The sequence below is a fragment of the Taudactylus pleione genome, unplaced genomic scaffold, assembly GCF_031769625.1.
Source record: "Taudactylus pleione unplaced genomic scaffold, aTauple2 ptg000121l, whole genome shotgun sequence".
Taxonomy (NCBI): Eukaryota; Metazoa; Chordata; class Amphibia; order Anura; family Myobatrachidae; genus Taudactylus; species Taudactylus pleione.
The window spans coordinates 6,697,899-6,725,534 of record NW_028284523.1 but is presented as its reverse complement, the minus strand read 5'-3'; the positions used below and the strand labels follow the sequence as shown (position 1 = coordinate 6,725,534).

The 27,636-nt window shown below is 48.7% G+C and overlaps 1 protein-coding gene across 2 annotated transcripts in view; it reads right to left on the bottom strand.

The window, feature by feature from the left end:
- The window catches only part of CSE1L (chromosome segregation 1 like), a 119,698-nt gene that overhangs the window by 43,565 nt on the left and 48,497 nt on the right, over positions 1-27,636 (bottom strand). For both annotated transcript variants that reach the window (XM_088472171.1, XM_088472172.1), the window contains exons 16-19: positions 27,260-27,399; positions 12,391-12,494; positions 11,988-12,085; positions 11,750-11,900 (exon numbers count right to left, since the gene is read on the bottom strand). In XM_088472171.1, coding sequence (XP_088328297.1) covers positions 11,750-11,900; positions 11,988-12,085; positions 12,391-12,494; positions 27,260-27,399 — 493 coding nt within the window. The remainder of the gene's footprint in view (positions 1-11,749; positions 11,901-11,987; positions 12,086-12,390; positions 12,495-27,259; positions 27,400-27,636) is intronic.

Sequence of the window (27,636 nt, the reverse complement as noted above, 5' to 3'; positions counted from 1 at the left end):
GTAATAGCAATAATTGTATTTACATGATTGAATGCACCTGCGGATTACAGTATATAGGAAAAACATCCAGAAAACTCAGTCAGGAGGGCTGAACACCTGCGTAACATCAGAAGGGGTGTAACGAACCATGCTTTGGCCAAACATTTTCATGAGAAACACCAAAATTCTGTAAATGATATCAAATACATTATGGGCATAAAAAAGGTAGAAGGAAACTGGAGAACCAAGGGCATTGATACATTTTTAGCTAAAACAGAAATGAAATACATTTATGAAGTGAAAACTCTAGAACCGCATGGCCTGAATGCGGATTTTGAACTTAAATGGTTTTTATGATCTCCACACCCATTTTAGGCTATTGATATGGTCATATATTTATTCTTCTGATTGTACTTTTATTCACATTATGGGATTTTTCTTATTTATTATGTATTTTTATATTGCATTTTTACATTCACTATGATTATTGTATGCCATTATATACCTGCTTGTATAGGTTATATTGTAAATTTCATATGACAATGGTCCCATTGCATGTTTAAGCCACAATGCACTTTATACATATGCAGGATATATCCATATCTGCATTTGCATATTTAAGTTTTCATTGAGTTTAATAACTTTATAAGCCACAAATAATGATAAACACCTATATATGGTAGGTACTTGTCCGCTATTTAGCAATCACTGGGCGGCTACTGGTGAGTTTATACATGACAGCGCCGATGATAAACTAAGCCCACTAAACCAGGGGTCTTCAACCTTGGCCCTCCAGCTGCTGTGGAACTACACATCCCAGCATGCACTGCCACCTTTTTGATATAACAGCATGCTAAAACTATGGCAGTGCATGCTGGGATGTGTAGTTCCACAGCAGCTGGAGGGCCAATGTTGAAGACCCCTGCACTAAACGTTGCGCTCCGGGAGCTAGAGCTGTGAACCACGTGATGCGCTCCAAGAGATGGAACGCATCACGTGGGGAAGATAGAATGGATACGCGGCACTTCCGGGACACGAGCGCGGTCACATGGTGCGCTGTTAAGGTCTCAGCACCATGGAGCTTGGAGACAGCTCCGTGTAAAAGCAGTAAGTGCGCATTTTACATACATTATATAACAAGGGTGGCTCCGCCCACTGCTGCTATATATATCAGGTCAGTCTAAATTTAACCATATACCTTGATAAAGACCTCATAGAAGGTGGAAACGCGTTGGTGGTTGTATGGTGATTATACTTGGAGTACCTAAGACTGGGAAGGTAACACTCTATAGGGGGAGCACATTAATACCCCTATATGCTCTACAGTGTTAATTTGATATTTTGCAAAGAAGCAAAAGGACAAATGTAGTCTTACTGGTGCACTCTTAAATAGTAGAAAGATAAATCAATGAAAAAATTAAATCAATAACAATGAGTAATAAGCTATATTAATATAATCACGGCGATCAGGTGACCAAGCCTGGGAAGGCGAAACGTGTGTCCTGCTGACGGGTGGTCCACGTGTAAACCAGCCCTATGTAGCCTCCATGAGTGGCTACACTTTTGCGATCACACGCGATGGCTATTAGACGGGGTGACGACACGTAACCAGCCCTACCTGTGATACCACGAGCAGCTGCACTGCCGCGATCACGTGTGATGTGCAGATAACCAGCGATTTAAACTCCTCTGATCATTGCATCAAATTTCGTATGTACTCCAGGTACTCTCCTTTTTCCCCATCACTCTAGCACTCTCTCATCCAAGCCGGGCTGACACTTTCCCTCTGCAATACCTATGTAGCAACAGAGGGTAGATACAGTCAGGAGCGGGGACAGCAGAGGCGCTTAACCTGTTGTTTCCCTGGTAGTTCTGGTTCACTCCTCTCTCATCCCTTATGCGCTGCATTAATACAAGATAAGGGACAGTAGAAGATGTGTGGCGCAGCTTGACACCATGCTATACTTTATTTCTCACCACACACTGATTTAAACTCCATTGTGTTTTGTTATATACCAATTGGATCTAACCACACCATTTTACATGTCATACTGCAGTGGATGTATATTTATCATTCTCCAAACTTCCTATACATTGTGTGGATATATCTAACAGGTTTCTCTATATTATTGAAGATATAGATTCATTTGAGTGTGACCTTCTAGGGTAAATACCAATATTCTTGCCGTCACTGGTGTGATGAGACAGGAGTATACTAGGAGTTTATCAATGTTCTTTATTTATTGCATGATCAACCACTGTTTTTCACAGATGTGAGTTTAGGATACTGTGAAGCATTAAGCAGTCTTAATCAACTTTTGATGAGGGCATGCTATTAAGGATTCTTAGTACATATGATGTTGGCTTCCTTACACAGCTGCTCAGATTCCTCTGTATCGCTTATATACTTTTTTTTATAAAATTCAATGAGGCCATATGAATAAATATTTTCATGTGTTAGGAATGTGGTATATTGATACTGGTTCCCTGAGAAATATTCTTGAATAATTTTTCTGACTATTGTTACATAAAGGAACTAAGAAAAACAAATGGCGAAAATATTATTTCAAAATGTCGTACTGTCTTGTTATGTGTGAGTTATGATCATTCGGTGTTCCTGTGATCCCGGGTAACAATCAGTGTATTTATTATACACTTTTTTAAATATCTATTAAAGGTTATGTATTAATATAGCTTATTACTCATTGTTATTGATTTCATTTTTTCATTGATTTATCTTTCTACTATTTAAGAGTGCACCAGTAAGACTACATTTGTCCTTTTTTGTTTCTTTGCAAAATATCAAATTAATATTGTGTTCCCACAAATTTATCTGGTGCACCACCAACCGAGTCATAGTCTTACAAAATTTTTCAGTTAAGACCTATATGTTGGTTTATACATAATATATTTTCAGTAAATGATTATTTATGGTTCTGATTGACTAGTGCGGACTCTACCTAATCTCTTCTATGTTCTACAGTGTACCTCACTTGAAAGGTCATTTATGGTACGCATCCATTTGTACTTTTTAAACTTTATAAAAAATTGTGAAGATTTTACACTATTGTGGCAACCCCCTTTTCTGTTTTGCATGTATGCACATTGAAAGATACCAGTATAAAGGAGGTGCTGCCCTGGAAGGAGGAAACTAAACAAAGTTTTGAACGACGACCTGATATAATAGAAGTTACGGTGAATTATTTCAAACTTTTTCTGGATCCGTGACATTGATATAGGAGCATTCTACTTGGATTGATTAAGTGGTGTTATTACATCACGCACGGATAATTGTGTAAGAAAGACATTTAAAATACTGTCCACCATTCCCATTAGGAGCGCTTGGGAACAACCTTTTTCTCTTGTCAGAAATGGGGAATGTATGATACAGGATCGACATTCTCTATAACCAGAATGGACCTGGCTACCAGCCCCAAAGCAGAGATAATACTTGAAATCGGCTCTCCCCATGTAAGAGGAAAAGAGCCCAATACATCAAGTTCACAGCAGAGCCAACTGGGAAGTAACCACAGGGCGTATATCACGCCATTTTGTATTTGGTAGAAAACGACATCCACCAGGGTGAATGTTGTGGTAATCCCTGCAAGGGGAGTGACAGACCGTTGTCGTACTGGAGGTAAATCATGTACTGTGAAAAACCCCGGCAGGGAGCGATAGTCTGTGACACAGGGGTAAAGTGCAAGAAACTGCGAGATACCCTGAGATGAAAAAGGTAGTATGGTGAAGTAACCCCAGGTGAGTTACGACAACAGGGCCCAACCCGGCGATCCCCAATGGACCGGATCCTGAGAAACAAACCGCCCAAGGGGGTCGTGTAAGGGGCCCGGCACCAGATGGCACTGCATACATAACCCTTTCTGCGTCAAATCCTCCACACTAATACCTGCAGTCCATGACTTGCAGGATAGCAAAAATGGGTGCAGTATCGCGCTCTATCTCCTGGTCAGACATATATGACTAACCATCACTGCGGAAATATAAAACAGCGCCATACCAGCCCTGACTGATGCGAAGATTAGCTGCAGGGACCCATTATCAGCGTATGCAACACACAGTTCCACCTAAAATATGGCAACGTGCAGCACGCAACAGTGTGTGACAAACCTCACAAATATTGACAAGCATATAAATGTGAGGTCTCAGAACCACCCTAGGTACACCTGTATCAGGGCAGAGAGAAAGAAAGGGGATAGATATACACTGACAGGTGAGAGAATAAAGCACAGATAGTCAGCACTAGCTAAAGTCACATTCCATACAGAAAATAATATGAGATATGGTAAGAACTTACCCTGGTTCCACAGGATACCTTGGGGTATAGGTGATGACGTCAGTCTTCAAGCACCACAGAGTTAAAGTTTTCAGCCTCCCAGGATGCATCTGGGTCCCTCTCCTATACCCCGCCCCCGGGCCAAGGCATCTCAGTTACGTCACAAGCCATAGGCCGGAGGAGGAGAAGAAAGAGAGAAGAAAAAAATCTGGACACTAACAAGAATCACATTCTCACCATAGGGAGACGGAAAAACCGGTGACCAGAATAAAGCCCATCTGCAGTACAGGTGCGACAGGGCGGGAGTCCTGTGGAACCCTATGGACTTCGTAGAAATAGAGATAACAAGGGTAAGTTCTTACCATATCTCATATTTTCTACTTCAGGGTCCATAGGGTATCCACAGGATACCTTGGGGATGTCCCAAAGCAGTATCCTTTAAGGGTGGGGACGCTCCTGTGCTGAGAGGAGAATCCGCCGCCCGAAGGAAGCATCCTGAGAGGCAAAGATGTCAAAAGCGTAATACCTCACAAAGGTATTGACAGAAGACTACGTAGCAGCCTTGCAGATCTGAACTGCAGAGGCACCACGTCTAGCTGCAAACGAAGGACCCACAGACCTAGTGGAATGAGCCCTCACCAAGGAGGGAACTGGAAGACCTTCATGAAGATAAGCTTCTGAAATTGCCATACGAATCCAGCCTGCCAAAGTCTACTTTGAAGCAGGCCAACCCTTTTTACGGAAGCCATAGAGGACAAACAAGGCGTCCGACTTCCTAAAAGAAGAAGTGCGGTCAACATAAATTCTCAATGCCCGCACAACATCCCAAGTGGCGTCACCCACTGAAAGTCCAGGTGAATTGAAAGCCGGCACAACAATTTCTTCATTGATGTGAAAACTGGATACCACTTCGGGAAGGAATCCCGGACGAGTGCGAAGCACCGCCCTATTCCTATGAAAAATCAGAAAAGGGGGTCTACAAGAGAGAACCCCTAAATCCAAAATCCGTCTGGCCGAGGCAATGGCCAGAAGGAATATGGTTTCAGCTGTAAGCCATTTAAAGTCCAGTGGTTCAAACGGCGGCCCCTAGAGAACTCTCAGGACCACAGCCCAATTCCAAGGCGCCACTGGCGGAACTAAAGGTGGCTGAATGCGAAGAACACCTCGCATAAAGATGTGCACATCAGAGAGCGCAGCAATCCTACGATGAAACCAGACTGACAGGGCAGACACCTGCACTTTCAGAGAAGCCAGGCGAAGCCCATGTTCCAGTCCAGCCTGTAGGAAAGCCAACACCCTAGACAGGCGGAACTCCCTAAGGGAATACCCTCTAGGTCTACACCACCGGAAGAAAGTATGCCACACACGATGGTAGATTCTTGCCGAGGAAGGTTTACGAGCTCTTAGTATGGTTTGCACCACGGAGCTAGAAAAACCCTATGGACCTTAGCATGACCGTTTCAACAGCCACACCGAGTCAGGTCCGGGTGAAGACAAGGACCCTATGACAGCAGATTCGGTCGTAATGGTAACCTCAGAGGAACGTCTGACAGACAGACTCTGGAGGTCGGAGAACCAGTGCCGTCTGGGCCACTCGGAAGCTATCAACAGTAGCGTACCTCCTTCTTGATTTGAATTTCCGTAATACCCGCGGAAGAAGGGAAAACGGAGGGAAAAGGTAGGCAAACTGGAACGTCTACTAGACGGACAGGGCATACACCAGAGACGCCTTTTCGTCTCATGTTCGAGACCCGTACACCGGCAACTTGTTGTTGTGCCGGGACGCCATGAGGTCTATCTCTGGAAGACCCCACTTGTCCACCAGACTCCGAAAGACGTCCTGGTATAAAGACCACTCTCCCGGTTCCTCCTCGCTGGTTTAAATAGGCCACCGTGGTGGCGTTGTCCGACGGGACCTGCACAGGGTGACCCTGGAGAACCGGCTGTGCCCGCTGGAGAGCTCTTGACACCGCATGGAGCTCCAAAATGTTTATTGGAAGCTCCGCTACCGCCCGAGTCCACCTGCCCTGAAACAAGTGTGGACCCGTGACAGCTCCCCAGCACCGGAGACTGGCGTCCGTTGTTAACAGGACCCAGTTCGCCACCCAGAACGGGCGACCCTTGTTGAGGTGGGTCGTCTGCAAACACCAGGTTAGAGACAGGCGAACATCCGGAGTGAGCCCCATCGTCTGGGACTTGAGACACTGAGACAATCCATTCCATCTGGACCGGATCAATAGCAGCAGAGGTTTGGAGTGAAATTGGGCGTACTCCACTATGTCGAATACCGACACCATTGAGCCCAATAACCTCTTTGCCAAGTGTATCGACACTCGACGACACTGCAGACAACTGCGCACCCTCAACTACAAAGCAAGGATCTTATCCTCCGTCACAAAGAACCACTGCTGCCTGGAGTCCAATAAGGCCCCGAGGTGCAGGATCCTCTGAGACGGGGTGAGAGTGGACCTCTGCCAGTTTGTCAACCAACCGTGACGTTGCAGTACCGCAATCGTCAGATCCAGATGGTGTAAAAGAAGCTCTGGAGACCCCGCTATCAACAGGAGGTCGTCCAGATAAGGCAACAGTAGGACTCCCTGCGTCCGCAGGAGAGCCGCCATGACCTTGGTGAATACCCGTGGAGCAGTCACCAGGCCAAAAGGCAGAGCCCGGAACTGGAAATGTTCGTTGCAGATTGCCAATCTGAGGAACTGCTGATGGCGCAAAAGAATAGGGACATGCAGGTAAGCGTCCTGGATGTCCAATGACACCATGTAGTCCCCAGGATCCAGTGCCAGAATAATGGACCGCAGGGTCTCCATCCGAAACAGAGGCACCCTCAAGGACTTGCTGAGGGCCTTTAGGTTTAGTATTGAACGGTAATACCCATTGGGTTTCTGCACCAAAAATAGAATGGAATAGAAACCCAGGCACCTCTGGGAAATTGGAACATGCACTGCGACCAGCACCGGGCGAACTGAAGCAGGCGCCCCCCACTTTGGGGTCCCCCAAAAGGAGGCCTGGACCGTCAGGCCGCAGGTTTGTTATCTGACCTAGGAGCCGGACGTCTGGTACTCCAGACCTGTTTCTTGGGCTTGGACAATTTCTTGGCCCCAGCCTGCCGTGGAAAGGACTGTACTTTAGGCCTACCTTGGGCCCTGTGAGGCCAAAAGGACGACCCACCAGCACTAGAAGGAATCGTAGCAGACAGAAGACATGCAGATTTTGCGGCTGCCAACGTAACTACAATTTTGTCCAGACCTTCTAATCCCTTTTTGGAATCCGCGTCCGCTTTCCGAGAACGCAACCATAAGATGCGACGAGCAGCCACGGCTGCAGAGGAGATCTTAGAGGTGAGCATACAAATATCTAAGGCCGCTTCATTAATGTAAGTGGCCGAGTCTCGGAGATTGCCCACCAACTCGGTCTGTTCAGCCGAACAGTCAGAGTCCAAAGACGCCTCCAAATTATCCGCCCAGCGCTCCATAGCTCTGGCTACCCAACACACGGCCAGAGCCGGTCTGGATGCTTCCCTGCAAGGGAATAAACGGATTTGAGGCAGATCTCCACCTTGCGGTCAGTGACATCCTTCAAGGATGACATCGAAGGCATAGGCAACGTGGCACTTTTGACTAGGCGTGTGACATGTGAATCCACTTGCGTAGGGGATTCCCGCTTAGAAAAATAATTGACCGCAAACTGATAAGCCACGGCTAAGCGTCTCTGGGGCTGAAACCGTTTACCTGGATTTTTCCACGCCTCCTCTAAATGATCCACTAATTGATCAGAAAGAGGGAACACCGTAGCCTCACCCTTAATATCCTTAAAAAGGCATATATGAATGTGGCCACCAAAGGACCAATATCATCAATAACTAAAGCCGAGCGGACCGCTCGAATAAGACCAGGGATATACACCTTGGACTTAGCGTCCGGCTCTTTGGTACGGAGAGGTTCTTGGTCAGATAGATCCAGAATCTCCCCATGATCTGACGTCTCATCGTCATCCCCATAAGGAGCAGATAAAGACGCCACCGGCCGTTATGAGGCCGCAACACAGACTCCCCCTGTAAAACATCGGACAAATGCTGAACCGATGTAGTTAAGAGTATTAACCCACGCAGGCTCCGGAGAAACCTGGGAAGGGACAGGGAGACTGTGGGGTACCATCAATTGTTTCGGGAACTCCCGCATGGGTGACGACACCACTGACTGCTGGGACAAACCAGTCTGGGTAAACGCAGGTGGCGGAGCTAGCTGGCCCACAAGGGTTGTAAGCGCCTTAGCGAAACAAGCCCAGGGAGGTTCCTGTACCGGGACCATAATCGGCCGTTACAGTGCCAGGCACTGGGGGCATAACCCCTCCGCGTTACCCTCCCCCTCCGCTATTGGTACCTTACATTTAGTACACATGAGCTGGAGAGGAAAATCAGTCTCAGACATGATGGTAAGTATGTGACATTCACACTATACCAATACGTATAGGTGTGAGTAACACCCTGCACACCGCAAGGGCTTTGAGCAGAGCAAGATCAGGGACAGTAATAAGGCTGACAGTAGAAAGTGAAAGTACAGACAGCAGGCTAGCAGTTCAGTCACATACAATGCAGAAGAAACAAATCCCTGCACTATTAGCGCTGATTCTCAACTACTCAGACCCTCAGGCTGGTAGGACTCAGCGCTGCATACACTGACCTGTGACAAACAGAGGAGAGGTATGCTGGGGGACCCAGACCGAAATGCCACCGCTCACAGGCTTCCAGCAGTGTTCACCATGCTTTAAAGATGGCCACCGAGGAGCAGAAGATGAAGGAGGCCGGCCTGGGGAGGACAGCTGACACACTGTGGCCAATCAGGCAGAGCAGAGAGGCTGTGTGCAGCAGGGGAGGCTCCGGCTGTGAGACAGGGAAAGCGCGCTCCCCTGGCATGCATTTAACCCCTGGGACGCCGCAGCGCATGCCGCTCAGCAGCGGCCCGCTGTCCAAGGGGGTAGTGGAAGCGCAGGTTGGTCGCCTGGCTCCACGCTGCAGCCAGTCCCCAGGGAGCCCCCTGCCTGGGGACTCAGGACCATGTGACCAGCGGGGAGCCACCGCGGGACCCCGCTGCTTACCTGCATCCCCTTGGATCCGGCCATGGTCCAAAACATCAGGGGACACCGCTAGCCGTGACCCCAGATGTCTACCAGCATCCACGGATCAGTACCGGCGTTCTGGTACCGGCGGGGTGTAGGGGAGACGGCATGGACGTCAGTACTAACTGTCCATGCTGCACTCCCAGATGTGCAGCCAGCGCTGCCTTTAAAAGAAACTTCAGGGGCTCTTCATAGCCCCCCTCTGCACAGTGCCTCCGACTCCGGCCAGGCACCGACGAAACTGAGATGCCTTGGCTCGGGGGCGGGGTATAGGAGAGGGACCCAGATGCATCCTGGGAGGCTGAAAACTTTAACTCTGTGGTGCCTGAAGACTGACGTCATCACCTATACCCCAAGGTATCCTGTGGATACCCCATGGACCCTGAAGTAGAAAATAAATATATAAAATATATATATATATATATATATATATATATATATATATATATACATACACACAAAATACTGCACGTCGCTACATTCAACTTACCCAGATTCAGTGTCTGGGAAGGCTATAGCGCTGTGTACACTGACCTGATGGTGAGGTACGCAGGGGGACTGGACCAAGCGACATCTCTGGAGATCTGCTGCTGTACCAGAGAAAACGGCCGCCGGAGACCTCAGAAGAAGCGTGGCCCGCGGAAGAATGCAGCTCAGCGACGCCAGACTTGAGACACTGAAAGGCGTGCTGAGCTGAGGGGAGGAGCCGCTACAACAGGGAAGGCTTCCTCCCCTGGCCGGCTATTAACCCCTGGGACGCCGACTCCCAGCGCCGATCGCCAAGTCCCTGGTGGTCTAGTGGACACACGGGGTATGGGGGGCCCGCCGTGTCCGGTCTGTCCCCAGAGACCGGAGGCCTCGGACTGCATTTTAAATGCACAGATAAGCGGTGATCCGCGACCTTACCTACTCCCTGTGGATCCGGCAGCAGTCCTGGGCGCCCGCAGAGTCCAGCTAGTACAGACTCTGGGGTCCCGCTGAGATCCCCAGATCTGTACTGGCGTCTCAGCGCCGACGGGGTGACGGAGCGGCAGCTTGGACGTCCTATGGACAGTCCGACGCTGCCGCTCTGAAGATTCCAAAAGAAAAATAAACCTGTGAACTCATAAAATATAATAAAGCTTAGGGGCTGCTAATCAGCCCCCCTGCGCTAACGGTGACCCGACTCCAGCCGGGCACCAACTTAAACTGAGGAGCCTCTGGCTTGGGGGTGGGGTTATAGGGAGAGTGGACCCAGTGCATCCAGGGAGCTAAAAGCTTCAACTGCGTGGTGCCCGGATTTGGTTCCCAACCTATACCCCAAGGTCAACTCTGTGGACCCCCTATGGACCCTGAAGTAGAAATTCCAGACATATGCAGAAAAGTGAACAGCAGTCCACTGATATCCTTGACGTGTTTCTCCCCTCTTACAGGGTTTTTCTCAAAAAGCAAATAGAATCTTACCCCTGTAAGCCACTGCTCCTGGCTTTACACGTGGAGCCTGCACCATTGCTTCCTCCTCCATCACCTGGAGCCTATACGCTTTAGTGAGAATACAACATTTGGTCATCTGCTCACTTTCCCTACACCTTGGTCGGGAGCCGCCAGAGCGGTGCGATCTAGCCCCACACTCTGCTGCTATATATCTATTGGGAGTCCTCGGCAGGGCTAAGCATTGGGGAGTCCGGCGTTTCACTGCCACTATCAGGACAAGGAAAATAAGGGAGCGGGCATTACTGGTCAGGAGACCCTTCGGTCCTTATTACCGTGGTCTAGCGGCATTAATATACACCACACATTGGTCTAAGGAATCCATTTGGACCTGAACTTGTATGGTGACTATATTTTTTAGATTTTATTTAGAACATATTTTTTGACATTCAGAATTACCAATCCAACTGTTTGCTACATTGTTTCCTAGCTAGCAGTGATACAGTGTATTTGATCTCAACAGCTACACTTATGCATTTTACAGTGCATTTGATTACAACAGCGTTATTTGTGTAGCTTTAGACATATATTGGAGACATTTTGCATGTTGTATGTGTGAATATTTGTTTTAACAATATTGAACTGCAGTTCATTAATTTTATTTATAATAAATTTATATAACAAAAATATATGTGGTATGTGTTATATGTATTGACACTAGCGCAGACACCTTTTTTCTAACACATGCCTGGAAGGATTTTAACCTTTTATTGCCCAGACACTCTTGCACATGCTATACCCCCCAGTGTCCTCCATTGGAAACTTTGGACCCAAAGACCTAGTGTAATATAATAATTGGACAAAAGGTAAGGAAAGCACGTTACTACAGTAGGATCAGTAGAGTTGGGCTGCAGATTGCAGAGCTTGCTCACTACCCACCTTGCACATCATTTTGGAGTATCTCTGTAAACACCAGGAACAGTGCCTCTTCAAAACTACCAACAGCAGCTGGGGTAGCCCTGCATGTGATACGTATTGACAGGCAAATGGACTCAAACAAATAATGATTGAAATGAGGTTTGCTTGGATTCTATAAAAAACAGAAAAAAAACAAAACAGGATTAGATATAAAATACTGCATCACTTACTGTACAATGAAAGATGAAGAGACACTGACCTTACTAACAGCAAGAAGCTTTTGTGTGAGTTGAGTAATTACTGAAGGAATATACGGGATGATTGCCTCCTGGAGCAGTGAGAAGCTCCTCATGATCGCTGTTGAAAATAACGGACAACTCATAAAACGAATGTGCTGTGCTCTGCTGCTGTCCAGACATGTGTAACTAGAAGACTACTAACTAGAGTTAATGAAAACTGGATAACTGGGACGCTCATAAATCACACAGGTTCTGTGGCTGATTAAAACCAGGCGACATGCAGGCTTGAAGTCAGCCAGCAACAAAATCAGTGAGATTCATGAGCGTCTCGGTTTAGGAATAGTATGGTAAGCTTACTCATAGGTGTGACAAGTATGGAATAGAATTCCTAATATCTGATTTACAAATACTCCCCCCACTTACCTTTCATGATGTATTCATTTTCTGAAGAGCCAGGTAACGATAGGGCTTTAAACAAATTAGATAGGAGCACTTCCACATATGGTAACATATCGGCTACAGTGATGCTGGGGATAAAAAAAAAAAAAAAGTTACTAAAATCACATTATAAACTATATATAAATAATGATATCTAGTTGATAGATGTAAATTACATCAAACATTTCTCCACATTTACATTAAACTGAACAAGGAAAATAATGTGAAGAAAACTTCACAACAAGCGCTCAGATGGGCCCTATTTCCACAGCAGCTGCAAGAAATGTGTAGTCACACTCAATAAAGAGATAACATACAATAAATGAAAAATTTACAGCGCTAATAGAAGATAATGATCTTAATAAATCTTAGTAAAACAGATGAAGTGCTATCAATTTTAAAAGAAATATAGAATTTTAATAATGTATATAAAAAACATACATATAAAAGACATGTGTAGGCCAATGTGTATTTGAGCTACCCTTGCATGAAATAATAGTATTCAAATGGATATAGGTGACAATGTCTCATTGCTCTATGACTCCTTTGAAATAACAGTGGAGAGAATATTAGAAATTCCAATTGGATTAGTCTCTACCAACTCACGATGTATAGGGATCCAGAAGGTGTCAAAGCGACATCACGCTTATTGAAGTGTCCCTTGGAGCGGTGAAACATAGGTGTAGTCCATGGGATTCCTTTAGAAGCCACTGTAGAAGTCCGTCTGTCGTTTGGTGAATGCCCAAAGAATTGAATGGTCCACGGAGTCTGTTCCAAATTAGAGCAGACAGCAGAATAAATGTATCCAGAAGAGTCTTTTTCATGTAGAGGGGTGCTCAATCTACTAACGCGTTTCGCTGGGTAACCCCCAGCTTTATCAAAGGTGATTATATGTTGGAGTATTGGAGATATTTATACAAGATCAATATGGCCACTGATTGCTCACACATGAGATTAATTGCACTTCATCTATAAATATATATTAAAAAGAAACAAATCAACACCAATAAAAAATCCTAATTGTGAGGCAAACCTTTTATTGTTCGAAAAACAAGAGATATGGTAAGAACTTACCTTTGTTATCTCTGTTTCTACGAAGTCCATAGGGTCCACAGGGTGACCTTGGGGTATAGCTGGATCCTGGATCCTCGGGCACCACGGAGTTAAAGCTTTTAGCTGCTCCCAGGATGCACTTGGGTCCAACCTCCCCTATACCCCGCCCCCGAGCCACAGGCACCTCAGTTGGTAAGCAGCCCAGGCCGGAGGAGGAGACGAAACAGAGAGAAGGAAGACTGGAACACACAAGAACCATACTCACAGAAATGGGAGACGGAAAACCGGTGACCAGTCACAGAGCCCATATGAAGCCAGGTGCGTCAGGGCGGGTGGACCCTATGGACTTCGTAGAAACAGAGATAACAAAGGTAAGTTCTTACCGTATCTCTTGTTTTCTACTTCAGGGTCCATAGGGGTCCACAGGGTGACCTTGGGGATGTCCCAAAGCAGTCCAACTAAGGGCGGGGACGCTCCTGTGCTGATAGGAGAACCCGGCGCCCAAAGGATGCATCCTGAGAGGCAAAGGTGTCAAATGCATAGAACCTCAAAAAGGTCTGAATGGAAGACCAGGTGGCCGCCTTACAGAGCTGAACAGCAGAGGCGCCACGGCTAGCAGCCCAAGAAGGGCCCACGGACCGAGTGGAATGAGCCTTAACAGAGGCTGGAACAGGTAAACCCTCCTGCATATAAGCCTCAATAATAACAGAACGAAGCCAACGGGCTAGAGTCTGTTTGTTGGCAGGCCAACCCCTCTTGTGAAAACCAAAGAGGATAAACAAAGAATCCGACTTCCTCACAGAACTAGTCCGGTCCACATAAACCTGGAGTGCCCTTACAACGTCTAAGGAAGTCTCCCCAGCCGAAAGATCAGGTGACTGAAAGGCTGGTACAACAATTTCCTGATTAATGTGGAACCTGGAAACCACCTTAGGCAGGAAATCAGGACGAGTGCGAAGCACCGCTCTGTCCTGATGAAAAATCAGAAAAGGGGGACGACAAGAAAGCGCCCCCAAATCTGAAACCCTCCTGGCAGAAGCAATTGCCAAGAGGAAAACAGTTTTAAAAGTTAGCCACTTGAGCTCCACTGACTCCAAGGGCTCAAAAGGAGGACCCTGTAAGGCCCTAAGAACCACCGCCAAATCCCACGGGGCCACAGGTGGCACAAAGGGAGGCTGGATTCTCAAAACACCCTGAAAAAAGGTGTGTACGTCCGGCATAGCAGCGATCCTGCGCTGGAACCACACCGACAGACCAGACACGTGTACCTTCAGTGAAGAAAGACGTAATCCTAAGTCCAAACCGGACTGAAGGAAAGCCAGAATACGCGAAACTCGGAACACCTGGGGATCATAGTTTCTGGCCTCGCACCACTGAAAGTAAGTGTGCCACACTCTGTGATAGATCCTCGCGGAAGCAGGCTTGCGCGCCCTCAGCATGGTAGTAATAACGGAGCTAGAAAAGCCCCGAGACCTCAGGACGGCTGTCTCAAGAGCCACGCCGTCAAAGATAGTCGACCCAGATCCGGGTGAAGACAGGGCCCCTGAGACAACAGGTCCCGCCGTTGAGGTAGGAGGTACGGAGCGTCGATGGACAGGCTCCGCAGATCGGAGTACCACGGCCTTCTGGGCCACGCTGGGGCCACCAGGATCAGTGTGCCTCCGTCCTGTTTGAACTTGCGCAGGACCCGAGGCAGCAGAGATATCGGAGGGAACAAGTAAGCCAGTTGAAACAGCCATTTCACCGACAGCGCGTCTATCAGACTTGCGCCTGTGTCCCTTGTCCTTGACCCGTACACAGGCAGCTTGTGATTGTGACGGGACGCCATCAGGTCCAGCTCTGGCAGCCCCCACTTGTCCACGAGTAGTTGGAATACCTCTGGATGAAGCGACCATTCCCCGGGATGCACATCGTAACGGCTGAGGAAGTCTGCCTCCCAATTGAGGACTCCTGGGATGAAAACTGCCGAGAGAGCTGGAAGATAGCGCTCCGCCCAAGCCAGGACGCGGGACACCTCCGACATCGCAGCTCGACTGCGAGTCCCTCCCTGGTGATTGATGTACGCCACCGTGGTGGCGTTGTCTGACTGCACCTGAACGGCCCTTCCGTGAAGAGCGGTGCCGGACGACTGCAGGGCTCTGTATACTGCCCGCAGTTCCAGGATGTTGATGGGAAGAATCGCTTCCTCCGCCGACCAACGACCCTGAAGTGACAAGGAGCCTGTCACCGCCCCCCAACCCCGGAGACTGGCATCTGTCGTGAGCAGAACCCATTCCGGGATCCAAAAGGGGCGCCCCTCCAGGAGATGCGCTGTCTGCAGCCACCAGGCTAGGGACAGACGCACCTCCGAGGACAACACCAGCATCTGAGAGCGGATCCTGTGTGGCAATCCGTTCCATTCTGAAAGAATCAGCCCCTGCAGGGGCCTGGAATGGAACTGGGCAAACTCCACCATGTCGAATGCCGACACCATGGACCCCAAAACTCTCATCGCTGAGTGCACCGACACTCTGCCACTGCTCAGACAACTGTGAATCCGCAGCTGTAAGGAGGAGACCTTCTCTGGAGTCAGAAAAATCCGTTGCTGACGAGAGTCCAGCAGGGCCCCCAAATGAACCATCCGTTGTGATGGGATGAGGGAGGATTTCTTCCAGTTGATCAACCAGCCGTGCGCCTGTAGACAAGCGACCGTCAGGTGGAGATGCTGGATCAGTACCTCCGGGGAGCTTGCCAGCAAGAGGAGGTCGTCTAGATACGGTAGCAACCGTATCCCCTGGCTCCGAAGGTGAGCCGACATGACCGCCATCACCTTGGTAAATACCCTTGGTGCCGTGGAGAGACCAAAGGGTAGAGCCCTGAATTGGTAGTGGTTGTGGAGAATAGCAAACCGCAGAAACCGTTGGTGCGATGTTGCTATAGGCACATGGAGGTAGGCGTCCTGGATATCCAGGGAGACCATATAATCCCCCGGTTCCATCGCCAGTATGATGGAACGCAAAGTTTCCATCCTGAATTTGGGAACCCTGAGAAACCTGTTCAGGGACTTCAAATTGAGGATGGGGCGATGAGAGCCATTGGGTTTCTGCACCAGAAACAGCGTAGAGTAATACCCCATCCCACGTTGAGACTGTGGTACGGGTATAATGACCCCCGCCGTCAGCAAGGCCTCTATGGCTTCCTGAACCTGCAAGGCCTTGGTTTTGTCCTGAGAAGGACTTGTGCAAAAAAACTGGCAAGGCGGCCTGTGCCGAAAAGACAGGGCGTACCCCTGGGAGACCACTTCTCGCACCCAGGCATCCGTGGTGGTATTGTGCCAGCACTGGGCGAATTGAAGAAGTCGGCCTCCCACTCTGAGGTCCCCCAGAGGGAGGCCCACCCCATCATGCAGAAGGCTTATCTTCTGGCTTGGAAGAAGGGCGCCTAGCACTCCAGGCTTGCTTCTTTGGCTTTGAGGCGGTCTTGGGTGCGGACTGCCTCAGGAAGGACTGACCCTTTGCCTTGCCCTGAACCCGAAAGGAACGAAACGCCGAGCTCCGGACCTTAGCAGGTGTAGTAGCTGAAGGGAGGAAGGCTGACTTGGATTTTGCCAGGGTATCTACTATTTTGTCCAGGTCCGGACCAAATAGTAATTCCCCATTAAAAGGTAAGGCCTCCAAGCCTTTCTTTGAATCCGCGTCTGCTCTCCAAGACCGCAACCACAAGGATCTACGAGCAGACACTGCTGCCGCCGAAACCCTAGAGGTCAACAGGCTAGCATCCAAAGATGCTTCTCCAATGTAGGAGGCGGCATCTCTCATCTGTCCTAACAACGCCCCCTGGACGTCCGGAGATTCATCCGTAAACGTGTCCTCAAAGGCGTTGGCCCACCCCTCAATGGCCTTGGCCACCCAGGAGATGGCCATGGACGGCCGGGCTACAGCCCGAGAGAGAATAAATAGACTTTAGACAAGTCTCCACCTTCCTGTCCGTAGGATCCTTCAGCGAGGATATAGACGGCAATGGCAAAGTAGCACTCCTGATGAGGCGTGTTACATGGGAATCGACTGCAGGCGGAGTTTCCCATTTCTTACAATGCGCTTCCGGGAATGGATAATTGGACGCCAAGCGTTTCTGTGGCAGGAAACGCTTACTGGGCGTCTGCCAGGCCACCGCCATGTGATCAGTCAACTGATCAGACAAGGGGAACGCTGTAGAAGTAACCTTAGCTTTTTTAAAACTAGGATACCTTGACTTGGGAGCGGGTGCCTCATCCTCAATCAGAAGAATAGCCCGCACCGCCTTAACCAGAGCCCGCACATTGATGGAAGACTTAGTGTCTACCTCCTGGACTGAGGCATCTGAGGCTGAGTCATCCTGTACCTCACCATCATCCGAGAACCCCTCAGAATCCGAAAGATGCGCAGCCTGTGCCATGACTGAGCGTTTAGACGCCCTGGAGGGCACGTCACTGCGCAACATCGACTGAAAAGCCGAAGATGCTGCCGCCAAATCTTGGACAGTGTGGGAAAGCGCATCCACCCAGGGTGGAGGAGCTGTCACAGGAGCCTGAAACGGCACCACAGCCGGCTGTGCCACAGGGGTGGACTGAATATACATTGGCAACCCTGCATAGGGACCAACAGGCTGAGACCCCGGGGGAGTTTGCAATAATTGTGGGACACCCGGGGAATGGGGGATGGCAGGCTGGGGCAACGCCCTAGTAGGGGCGGCAGGCGGGACCGACAGACGGTCCGCGATGGACACCAGCACCTGGGAAAACATCGCCCATGGTGGCTCCTGCGAAATGGGAGGTTTAGACGTACCAGGGACCGCCTGGCACCGTCCGCACAGGCCGTCCTGTGACAAATCCTCCCTATCCACTCCTGCAGAACAGCGCCTGCAGGAGAACAATGCTGGAGCCCCGGAGTGCTCAATCTCCTCCTCAGACATGACTTAGGAAGAAAACGTGCGCACTCACCAGTGTGCTGAACAACAGCCCACAATATGGCACCGTGTAGCACACAACTGTATGTGACGGACCTCACAAATACGTGATCTATATAGGTGAGGTCAGTAGAAACACCCTTCCCCCGCACACCTGTAGGGCTTGTAGGAGAAGGAAAGGGATAGGTACAGGCTGACAGTAAGTAGAAAAAAGACACAGACAGGCAGCACTAGCAAAAGTCACATACCATGCAGGAAGATATACTCACTGCACCTTTCCACTACAATCAACCTCCCAGATTCAGTGTCTGGGAGGGCTATAGCGCTGTGTACACTGTCCTTCTGCAGGGGAGAGGTACACAGGGGGACCGGTCCGCGTGCTCCCCGAGAGTATCCACGCTGCCACAGAGAAAATGGCCGCTGGAGACCTCAGAGGAGGAGTGGCCGAGTATCTGCAGCTCAGCGACGCCAGACTCCGAGCTGAAAGGCGCGCTGAGCTGAGGGGAGGAGCCGCTAGACAGGGAAGGCTTCCTCCCCTGGCTAGCATATTAACCCCCGGGTTGCTGGCATCCCGCTTGCCACGATATTAACCCTGGTGGTCTAGTGGTCTGGCGGGGTATGCCTCCGCTGGAGGGGGGGCCCGCCGCCACCGCTAGCGCCCCCGGTCTGTCCCCTAGACCGGGGGCATGGGACTGCATTTGAAAGGAACCCGCGCACCGCCGCTAATCAGCGGTGCGCGGCTTACCTGATCTCCCCGGCGTCTTCCGGCAGCAGTCCCGGGGGAAACCAGAGTCCGGCTAGTACAGACTCTGGCTTCCCCCGCCGCGATCCCCAGTTCAGTGCTGGCGTCGCGGCGCCAGCAGGGAGAAGGAGCGGCAGCGTGGGCGTCTGTACAGACAGCCCAGCGCTGCTGCTCTAGAGAAAAAACTTATAGTAAAAAATAAATAAATTTAACTAAGTTAAATAAAAAATTAAAAGCTTTAGGGGGCTGCTCCTGCAGCCCACCCCGCAGGGTGACCCGACTCCGGCCGGGCACCATCTAAAACTGAGGTGCCTGTGGCTCGGGGGCGGGGTATAGGGGAGGTTGGACCCAAGTGCATCCTGGGAGCAGCTAAAAGCTTTAACTCCGTGGTGCCCGAGGATCCAGGATCCAGCTATACCCCAAGGTCACCCTGTGGACCCCTATGGACCCTGAAGTAGAAATTAAGAGTTTTAACATACACTGAGCTATTCCGTCCAGAATTTTATCCCTCTGCTTAACACTGCATAGCGTGTTAAGCCGATCATGTGATGTAAACAAGAGACCATGTGATATTACCAGGTCACATGGTCTATTGTTGATAGGAGAAGGTCACATTCGGCCTGGCTTTTTTTTCTAATTGAATACATTTTATAATTTTTGGAACTTCAACAAATAAGTAAGGATAGATAATACTTAACATAGGGAGTTATAGAGTGTTGAAGAGTCTATGATTACTGAAAATAGTAGGTTTTAATTGAATTAACAATAGTTATGATGTAATGTTAGATGGACACAGAATATATTGTGTTGTTCCATCGTATGATCTGATATACTAAGTATCAAGATCCATTAGATCCATAGTAAATATCTCCAATACTCCAACATATAATCACCTTTGATAAAGCTGGGGGTTACCCAGCGAAACACGTTAGGAGATTGAGCACCCCTCTACATGAAAAAGACTCTTCTGGATACAGTTATTCTGCTGTCAGCTCTAATTTGGAACAGACTCCGTGGACCATTCAATCCTTTGTCTGGGCATTCACCAAACGACAGACGGACTTCTACAGTGGCTTCTAAAGGAATCCCATGGACTACACCTATGTTTCACCGCTCCAAGGGACACTTCAATAAGCGTGATGTCGCTTTGACACCTTCTGGATCCCTATACATCGTGAGTTGGTAGAGACTAATCCAATTGGAATTTCTAATATTCTCTCCACTGTTATTTCAAAGGAGTCATAGAGCAATAAGACATTGTCACCTATATCCATTTGAATACTATTATTTCATGCAAGGGTAGCTCAAATACACATTGGCCTACACATGTTTTTTATATGTATGTTTTTTATATACATTATTAAAATTCTATATTTATTTTAAAATTGATTGCACTTCATCTGTTTTACCAAGATTTATTAAGATCATTATCCTCTATTAGCACTGTAAATTTTTCATTTATTACATTAAACTGAACCCTAGAATTTTAAGGCCATAATTAACTCTGTTAAATAGGAAATTCTATCCACTGAGGAAGGTAAGCCCCAGAAACACAAAACTATACAACCAACAACCAACACACGAATGCCTCAATATGAAGCCATAAACAAAGGAATACAGTGGCTCTATCTTCAAACTAAGTTCTACTTCAAGGGGTTCTAAAATTAGAAATTCTGCACAGGGAATTAAGCTAATTTTCCAGGCAGAGTACAGTATGATAGAGCAGATAGTCTAGTCCAGAGAAATGACTGCAGACTAATTAAGGGGACTATGGCTGATAACCCATCCTGCATGCAGCAGTGTTGGATCCACAACTGCAGCAGACAGAAGCCAGCAGTGCCACCAACACAAAAAGGAAAAGGAAATAATGGTATCCAACCGCAGGATAAGTAGGTAATTAAAACGCCTTATACTCGTCCAGTGCTTCTCTTTATGAGCCTAATGCAAGTGGGGCACATACGCCACTGCAGGAAATCCTGGTGCATTTACAGAGAAAGAATGAAAGGTCTGTCCTGTGAACAAATAAAGTACTTAAGCTTGTATTAAATAGAAAAAAGAAATTATATAGACTGAAGAGAGATATATCAAGACTTTTCATACTGACCCATGAATCACTATCTGTATGATAAAAAACAGCCAGATGTGGTGGACAATCCATTAGCTGAACTGCTTTAGACACAGCAGCTTAACAGACCACCTATTGCAGACACACTGGCCTCAAACCTTGTACCACCTCAACTACAACCAAACTAGAGAAAACAAGAGATATGGTAAGAACTTACCTTTGTTATCTCTGTTTCTACGAAGTCCATAGGGTCCACAGGGTTGACCTTGGGGTATAGGTTGGGAACCAAATCCGGGCACCACGCAGTTAAAGCTTTTAGCTCCCAGGATGCACTTGGGTCCACTCTCCCTATAACCCCACCCCCCAGCCAGAGGCACCTCAGTTTGTAAGTAGCCAAAGGCCGGAGGAGGAGAGAAAAAGAGAGAGAAAACTGGAACACTCTAGAACCATACTCACAGAAAAGGAGACGGGAAACCGGTGACCAGTAACACAGCCCATATGAAGCCAGGTGCGTCAGGGCGGGCGCCCTGTGGACCCTATGGACTTCGTAGAAACAGAGATAACAAAGGTAAGTTCTTACCATATCTCTTGTTTTCTACTTCAGGGTCCATAGGGGGTCCACAGGGTTGACCTTGGGGATGTCCCAAAGCAGTTCAACCCAGGGTGGGGACGCTCCTGTGCTGAGAGGAGAATCCGTCGCCAAAAAGGAAGCATCCTGAGAGGCAAAGGAAACCAATGCCTAGAACCTTAAAAAAAGGTTTGGACAGAAGACCACGTGGACACCTAGTAAGGCAAAACAGCCGAGGCGCCACAACGAGCCGCCCACGAGGGTTACATGACCTGAGAAAAAACAAGCCTCAACGACAGAAATGCCTACCTATGGGTAGGCCCCTGAGGAAGACATACGAGGCCATCCAGCCAACATTTCATTATAGGCCGGCCATCGTTTCCTGTGAAAACCAGAAACCGCAGACCACCAATAAGGAGTCCGATTACCATAAGGAACTTGAACGGATCATATAAAGCCAAAGAGGCCGGACCACAGTCAATGAGGCCACACCAGCCGAGAAGACTGGGGACTGAATGGCCGTACCATAAGTTCCAGAATAATATGGAACCTAAAAACCACTCTAAGAAGAAATACAGGGCGAGAGCAACTCACACCCTGACATGATGCCCTCCAGAAGAGGGAGCCACATGAGAACGCTCCCAATTCAGACACTCTCCTGGTTGATTTAAACACCCTGAGAGAGAGAGAGCTTAAACAATAGACCATGTAATGGCTATCACAACCAGCAGTTCCATTGACTGTCCCCGGACGGAACAAAGAACCACTACTAACTCCCCAGGAGTCCCTAGGGAGGACAAGTGGAGGCATAATCCAGAAAACACTCCAAAGGATGAACTGGATACCAGAGCGGAGCAATTCCATATCTTAACCATACCGACAGTGTAGAGATCCGCACTGTCAGGAAGGCCAGGCCAAGGGTGAAACCCAAGCCAGCCGGAAGGAATGCCAGAATATCTGAAAATCCTGGACACCGGAGGATCGTATCGACAGGTACGATACCATAAGAATTATGTGTGCCACAGTCCGTGGCAGATCCCAGCAAAGTCTGGCCTATCTGCTCTAAACATCTCAATGAAGACAGAGCCAGGGAAGCCCTAGGACCACAGTAGGGGCGCAGTCAAAGACAAACGATCCAGGTCCAGGGAAAAACAAGGACCCTGAGACAACAGGTCCAGATAGTGAAGCAGTAGGAACGGAGTATCGATGAGGAGACTCCGAAAATCTCAGTACCAGTGATGTCTGGGACGAACTGGAGCCCCCAGAAGGAAAGCCCCTCCGTCTCGAATTAAACTTCCGAAGACCTCGAGGAAGAAGGGAGACCGGAGGACACAGGTACACAAAGTGGAAGGACCACTTCACTGACAAAGAGTCACTGAAGGTAGCTTCAGTACTCCTGGAGCTGGACTGTAACACCGGTAATGTGTGATCAAGTCAGAAGGCCATGAGGATCAATCTCCTCAGGGAGGCCCCCTCTGCTCACCAGGAGTTGAAACCTCTCTTGGAGAAGAGACTAGTCCCCGGGATGCACGTCGCAACAGCTGAGGAAGCCCGCTTCCCAATGGAGAGCTCCGGGAATAAACACTGCAGAGTTGGCCAGGAGAAGACCCTTGGACTATGCCAGAATGGATGACATACCTGACATTGCCACCCAACTACCAGTGTTGCCTAGATGGAAGTCACTGTTGTGACACTGTCGGACTGAACCTATTCAGGTTTACCGTGACATATGGGTTAGGCCAGAGTAAAGGTCCAAGACAGCCTAAAGTATCAACAAGTTAAGTGGCAGGACAGAAACGACAGACGTCCAACTGCCCCGAAACGAATGCGGACCAGACACTGTCTGTAGCAAAGAACACCCTGGACGAGATGGCCATAGCCACCCGGACAGAGACCAACTCGCCTCTGGAGAAAGTATCATCGTTCGAACATCGATCCGATGGGAAAAACTCGATCCATCTGGAGGGGAGTCAATTATGGCAAGGTCTGGAATGGAACTGAGCACATTCCACCCTACCAAAAGGTAGACACTCTGGTAGACCGCGCATCACAAAGAGTAATGACATATGTCGAATGCGTAGATATCCGCACACTCCAAGTTGAAGAGTGGAGATCTTGTCTTACGCCAGAAAAATTCTCAGAGTCTGAGAATCCAGCAGTGCTCCCAGATGAAGAAAACCCTGTGAGGGATGTAGGGAGGACTTTTTCTCCGTTGACTAATTATCTGTGCCGAGAAGAAGCCACGGTTATCCTGACCTGGCGGTAAAGTACCTTGGTGATCCTGCTAAAAGCAGGAGACCGTCCAGAGAAAGGAGCATTCGGATACCCTGAACAGGTGAACTGTCAGAAAATCCATAAGGCTGGTAAACCCCGGTGGAGTTGAGGACAGTCCCAAAAGGCAGAGCCCGAAACTTACAAGTGTTGCTGTGGCACAGCAAACCTGAACCCCTGCTGATGATATGGCTCTGTACGTACCCGTAGGTACGTATCCTGAATACTCAGATATACCCTAAAATCCCCAGGTTCCAAACGTCGGATGATGGAGCATGGACGATTCCACCTGAGTCCAGGCACCGTTGGAATCTGATTCAGGGATTTGAGACAGAGTATAGGCAAATGAGGACCAGTCGGTCACCGCCCCAGAAAGAAAGTAGAACAACCAGTCCCTCACTGAGATAGTGAGGTTGGCCGAAATAGCTCTGCTTACCACAAAGACTGTATAGCTTTCTGGGATTGTAAGGCCCTGATCAGGTCTGAAGAAGGGCCCATGTAACAATGCCTGTGAGGAGGCTGCCTGAGCAATGAGAGTACCTCACTCTGGAAATTCCCCAGATGTAGACCTGTCCCGTCAGGCTGAGGGTATATCCTCAGGTGTAGAAACAGGGTCGTCCGGAAGTCCAGGACTGCTCGGTACTGGATATGGTGGCCCCCATGGAGGCCGACAGCCTAGGAAAAAACAGGCCTTTAGGCTGACCCTGAGGACAAAAAGACTTAACAGAGTTAGTCCGAATGTAGTGGGAGTAGCTAAAGACGGTATCTCCCCATTAGTGATACTGCCAATGATGCAACGATCTTGTCAAGGTCAGGACCAAACAAGATCTTCCCCATGGAAGGAGTGTGCACCTCTGCTTTCCCATAACGCAGCCATAGGGTACTGCGGCGGATACAGACGCCGCCGAAACCCTGAAAGTTAGAAGACCGGCATCCCATGAGGTAATCCCACATATGACCACTGCATATTTTATGTGAGCGGCAAAAGATATTTGAACCTCAGGACGTGTTGGAGGGGAAAAACGTCACAAAAGCATCACCATGCGATGGCCATGGTAGGACGGGCAACAGGCCCTGAAAACGAGTACATTGATTTCAGGCAAAGTTACCACCTACGGATCCGTAAAATCCGTCCAGGCCGGGATGGGAGGCGTATTAATGCCTGTAACCCGATGATTAACATACAAATCCATCCCAGAAGGGGATTTCCATTACTTGTGAGGACCCTCAGGGAATGGGAAACAGGAGGCCTTTGTGACTCCTCGTATCTGGCGACAGCCAGACTCCCGCTATGAGATCCACCCGCTGGGCAGAAAACGGGAGATGTATGATACAGGTGCAGGATCGACATTCTCTATATCCAGAATGAACCTGGCTACCAGCCCCAAAGCAGGGATAATAATACTTGAAATCGGCTCCCCCCATGTGAGAGGGAAAGAGCCGAATATACCATCCAGTTCACGGCAGAGCCACTGGTCAGTAACCACAGGGCATATATCACGCCAATTAGTATTTCTATAAAACAACATCCACCAGGGTGGCCGTTGTGGTAATCCCTGCAAGGGGAATGACAGACCGATGTGGTATCGGAGGTAATTCATGTACTGTGAAAAACCCCGGCGGGGAGCGACAGTTGTTGCACAGGGGTAAATTGCAAGAAATTGCGAGATACCCCGAGTTCAAAAGGGCAGTATGGTGAAGTAACTCCAAGCGAGTGACGACAATGGGGCCCGCCCGGCGATCCTCAAAGGAGAGGATCCTGAGAAATAAACCGCCCTTTAAGGGGGTCGTGCAAGGGGCCCCGCACCAGATGGTGCCGCATACATAAACCTTTCTGAGTTAAAATCCTCCGCACTAATTCCTGCAGGCTATGACTTGCAGGATCGCAATAATGGGTGCAGTATCGTGTGCAATCTCCTGGTCAGATATATCTGACTATCTTGACGGAAATATTAAGCAGCGCCATACCGGTCCTGACTGACGCTAAGATTAGCTGCAGGGACCCATTATCAGCGTATGCAACTCACAGTTCCATCTAAAATATGGCAACGTGCAGCGCGCAACAGTATGTGACAAACCTCACAGATATTAACAAATATATATATGTGAGGTCTCAGAACCACCCCAGGTACACCTGTATTAGGGCAGATAAAGAAAAGGGATAGATATACACTGACAGGTGAGAGAAAAAGCAGACAGTCAGCACTAGCAAAAGTCACATACAATGCAGACATATATATATATATACATACATTTGCATGACATATAATATACTGCACAATGTCGCTACATTCAACTGCCCAGATTCAGTGTCTGGGAAGGCTATAGCGCTGTGTACACTCACCCAAATGGCCAGGTACGCAGGGGGACTGGGCTCACTGACATCCTAAGAGTTCTGCAGCACCACAGAGAGAAAATGGCCACTGGAGACCTCAGAAGAAGCGTGGCCCGCGGAGGAAGCAGCTCAGCGACGCCAGACTGTAGTATTGAAAGGCGCGCTGAGCTGAGGGGAGGGGAGGGGAGGAGCCGCTAGACAGGGAAGGCTTCCTCCCCTGGCTAGCAATTAACCCCCCGGGATGCCGGCTCCCGCTGCCGCTATAATCCCTGGTGGGCTAGTGGACACGCGGGGTATGCCTCCATGGAGGGGGAGCCCGCCGCCACCGCTAGCGCCTCCGGTCTGTCCCCAGAGACCGGAGGCATAAGGCTGCATATTCACACGTGGATCACCGCAAGCGGTGACCACGCGACTTACCTGTCCCCGTCGATCCGGCAGCAGCCCAGGGATTCCTCCAGAGCCCGGCTAGTACAGACTCTGGGGTCCCGCTGCGATCCCCAGATCTGTACTGGCGTCGCAGCGCCGGCGGGGTGTAGGAGCGGCAGCTTAGACGTCCATTGGACAGTCTGATGCTGCCGCTCTGAAGAGTAGTAAAAAATAATAAAATAAAACTCTTTTAAGCTTAGGGGCTGCTAAGCAGCCCCCCTGCAGTAACGGTGACCCGACTCCGGCCGGGCACCAACTTAAACTGAGGTGCCTCTGGCTGGGGGGTGGGGTTATAGGGAGAGTGGACCCAAGTGCATCCTGGGAGCTAAAAGCTTTAACTGCGTGGTGCCCGGATTTGGTTCCCAACCTATACCCCAAGGTCAACCCTGTGGACCCCCTATGGACCCTGAAGTAGAAACAGGCAGATTCCATAGAGATCTATTCACATACCGTCAGCAAACAGACACTTACAGGGTGGTGTTGGATGATCCCCCTCTCATAGTGAATAACCTCTCAAGTGCATGTGCTGCGTATGTGTGAACCACAATACTCTCTGCTTGCAAATGAGTGATCAGGAGAGGAATCGTCGATAGCATCTGCTCTTTAGGAACCTAATAAAAGAAAATAATGTAACCATAAGGAGTAAACCGACCACAATATAGATATTCCAGCCAAGTATTAGGCTTGGGAAGTGAAACCAAAACTTAGAAAAATATATATATATATATATATATATATATATATATATATATATATATATATATATATATATATATATATATATATATATATATATAACAGTGGCTAACCGGTTAACATTCCCCGTACTAGTGAACATAAAAGAGTGC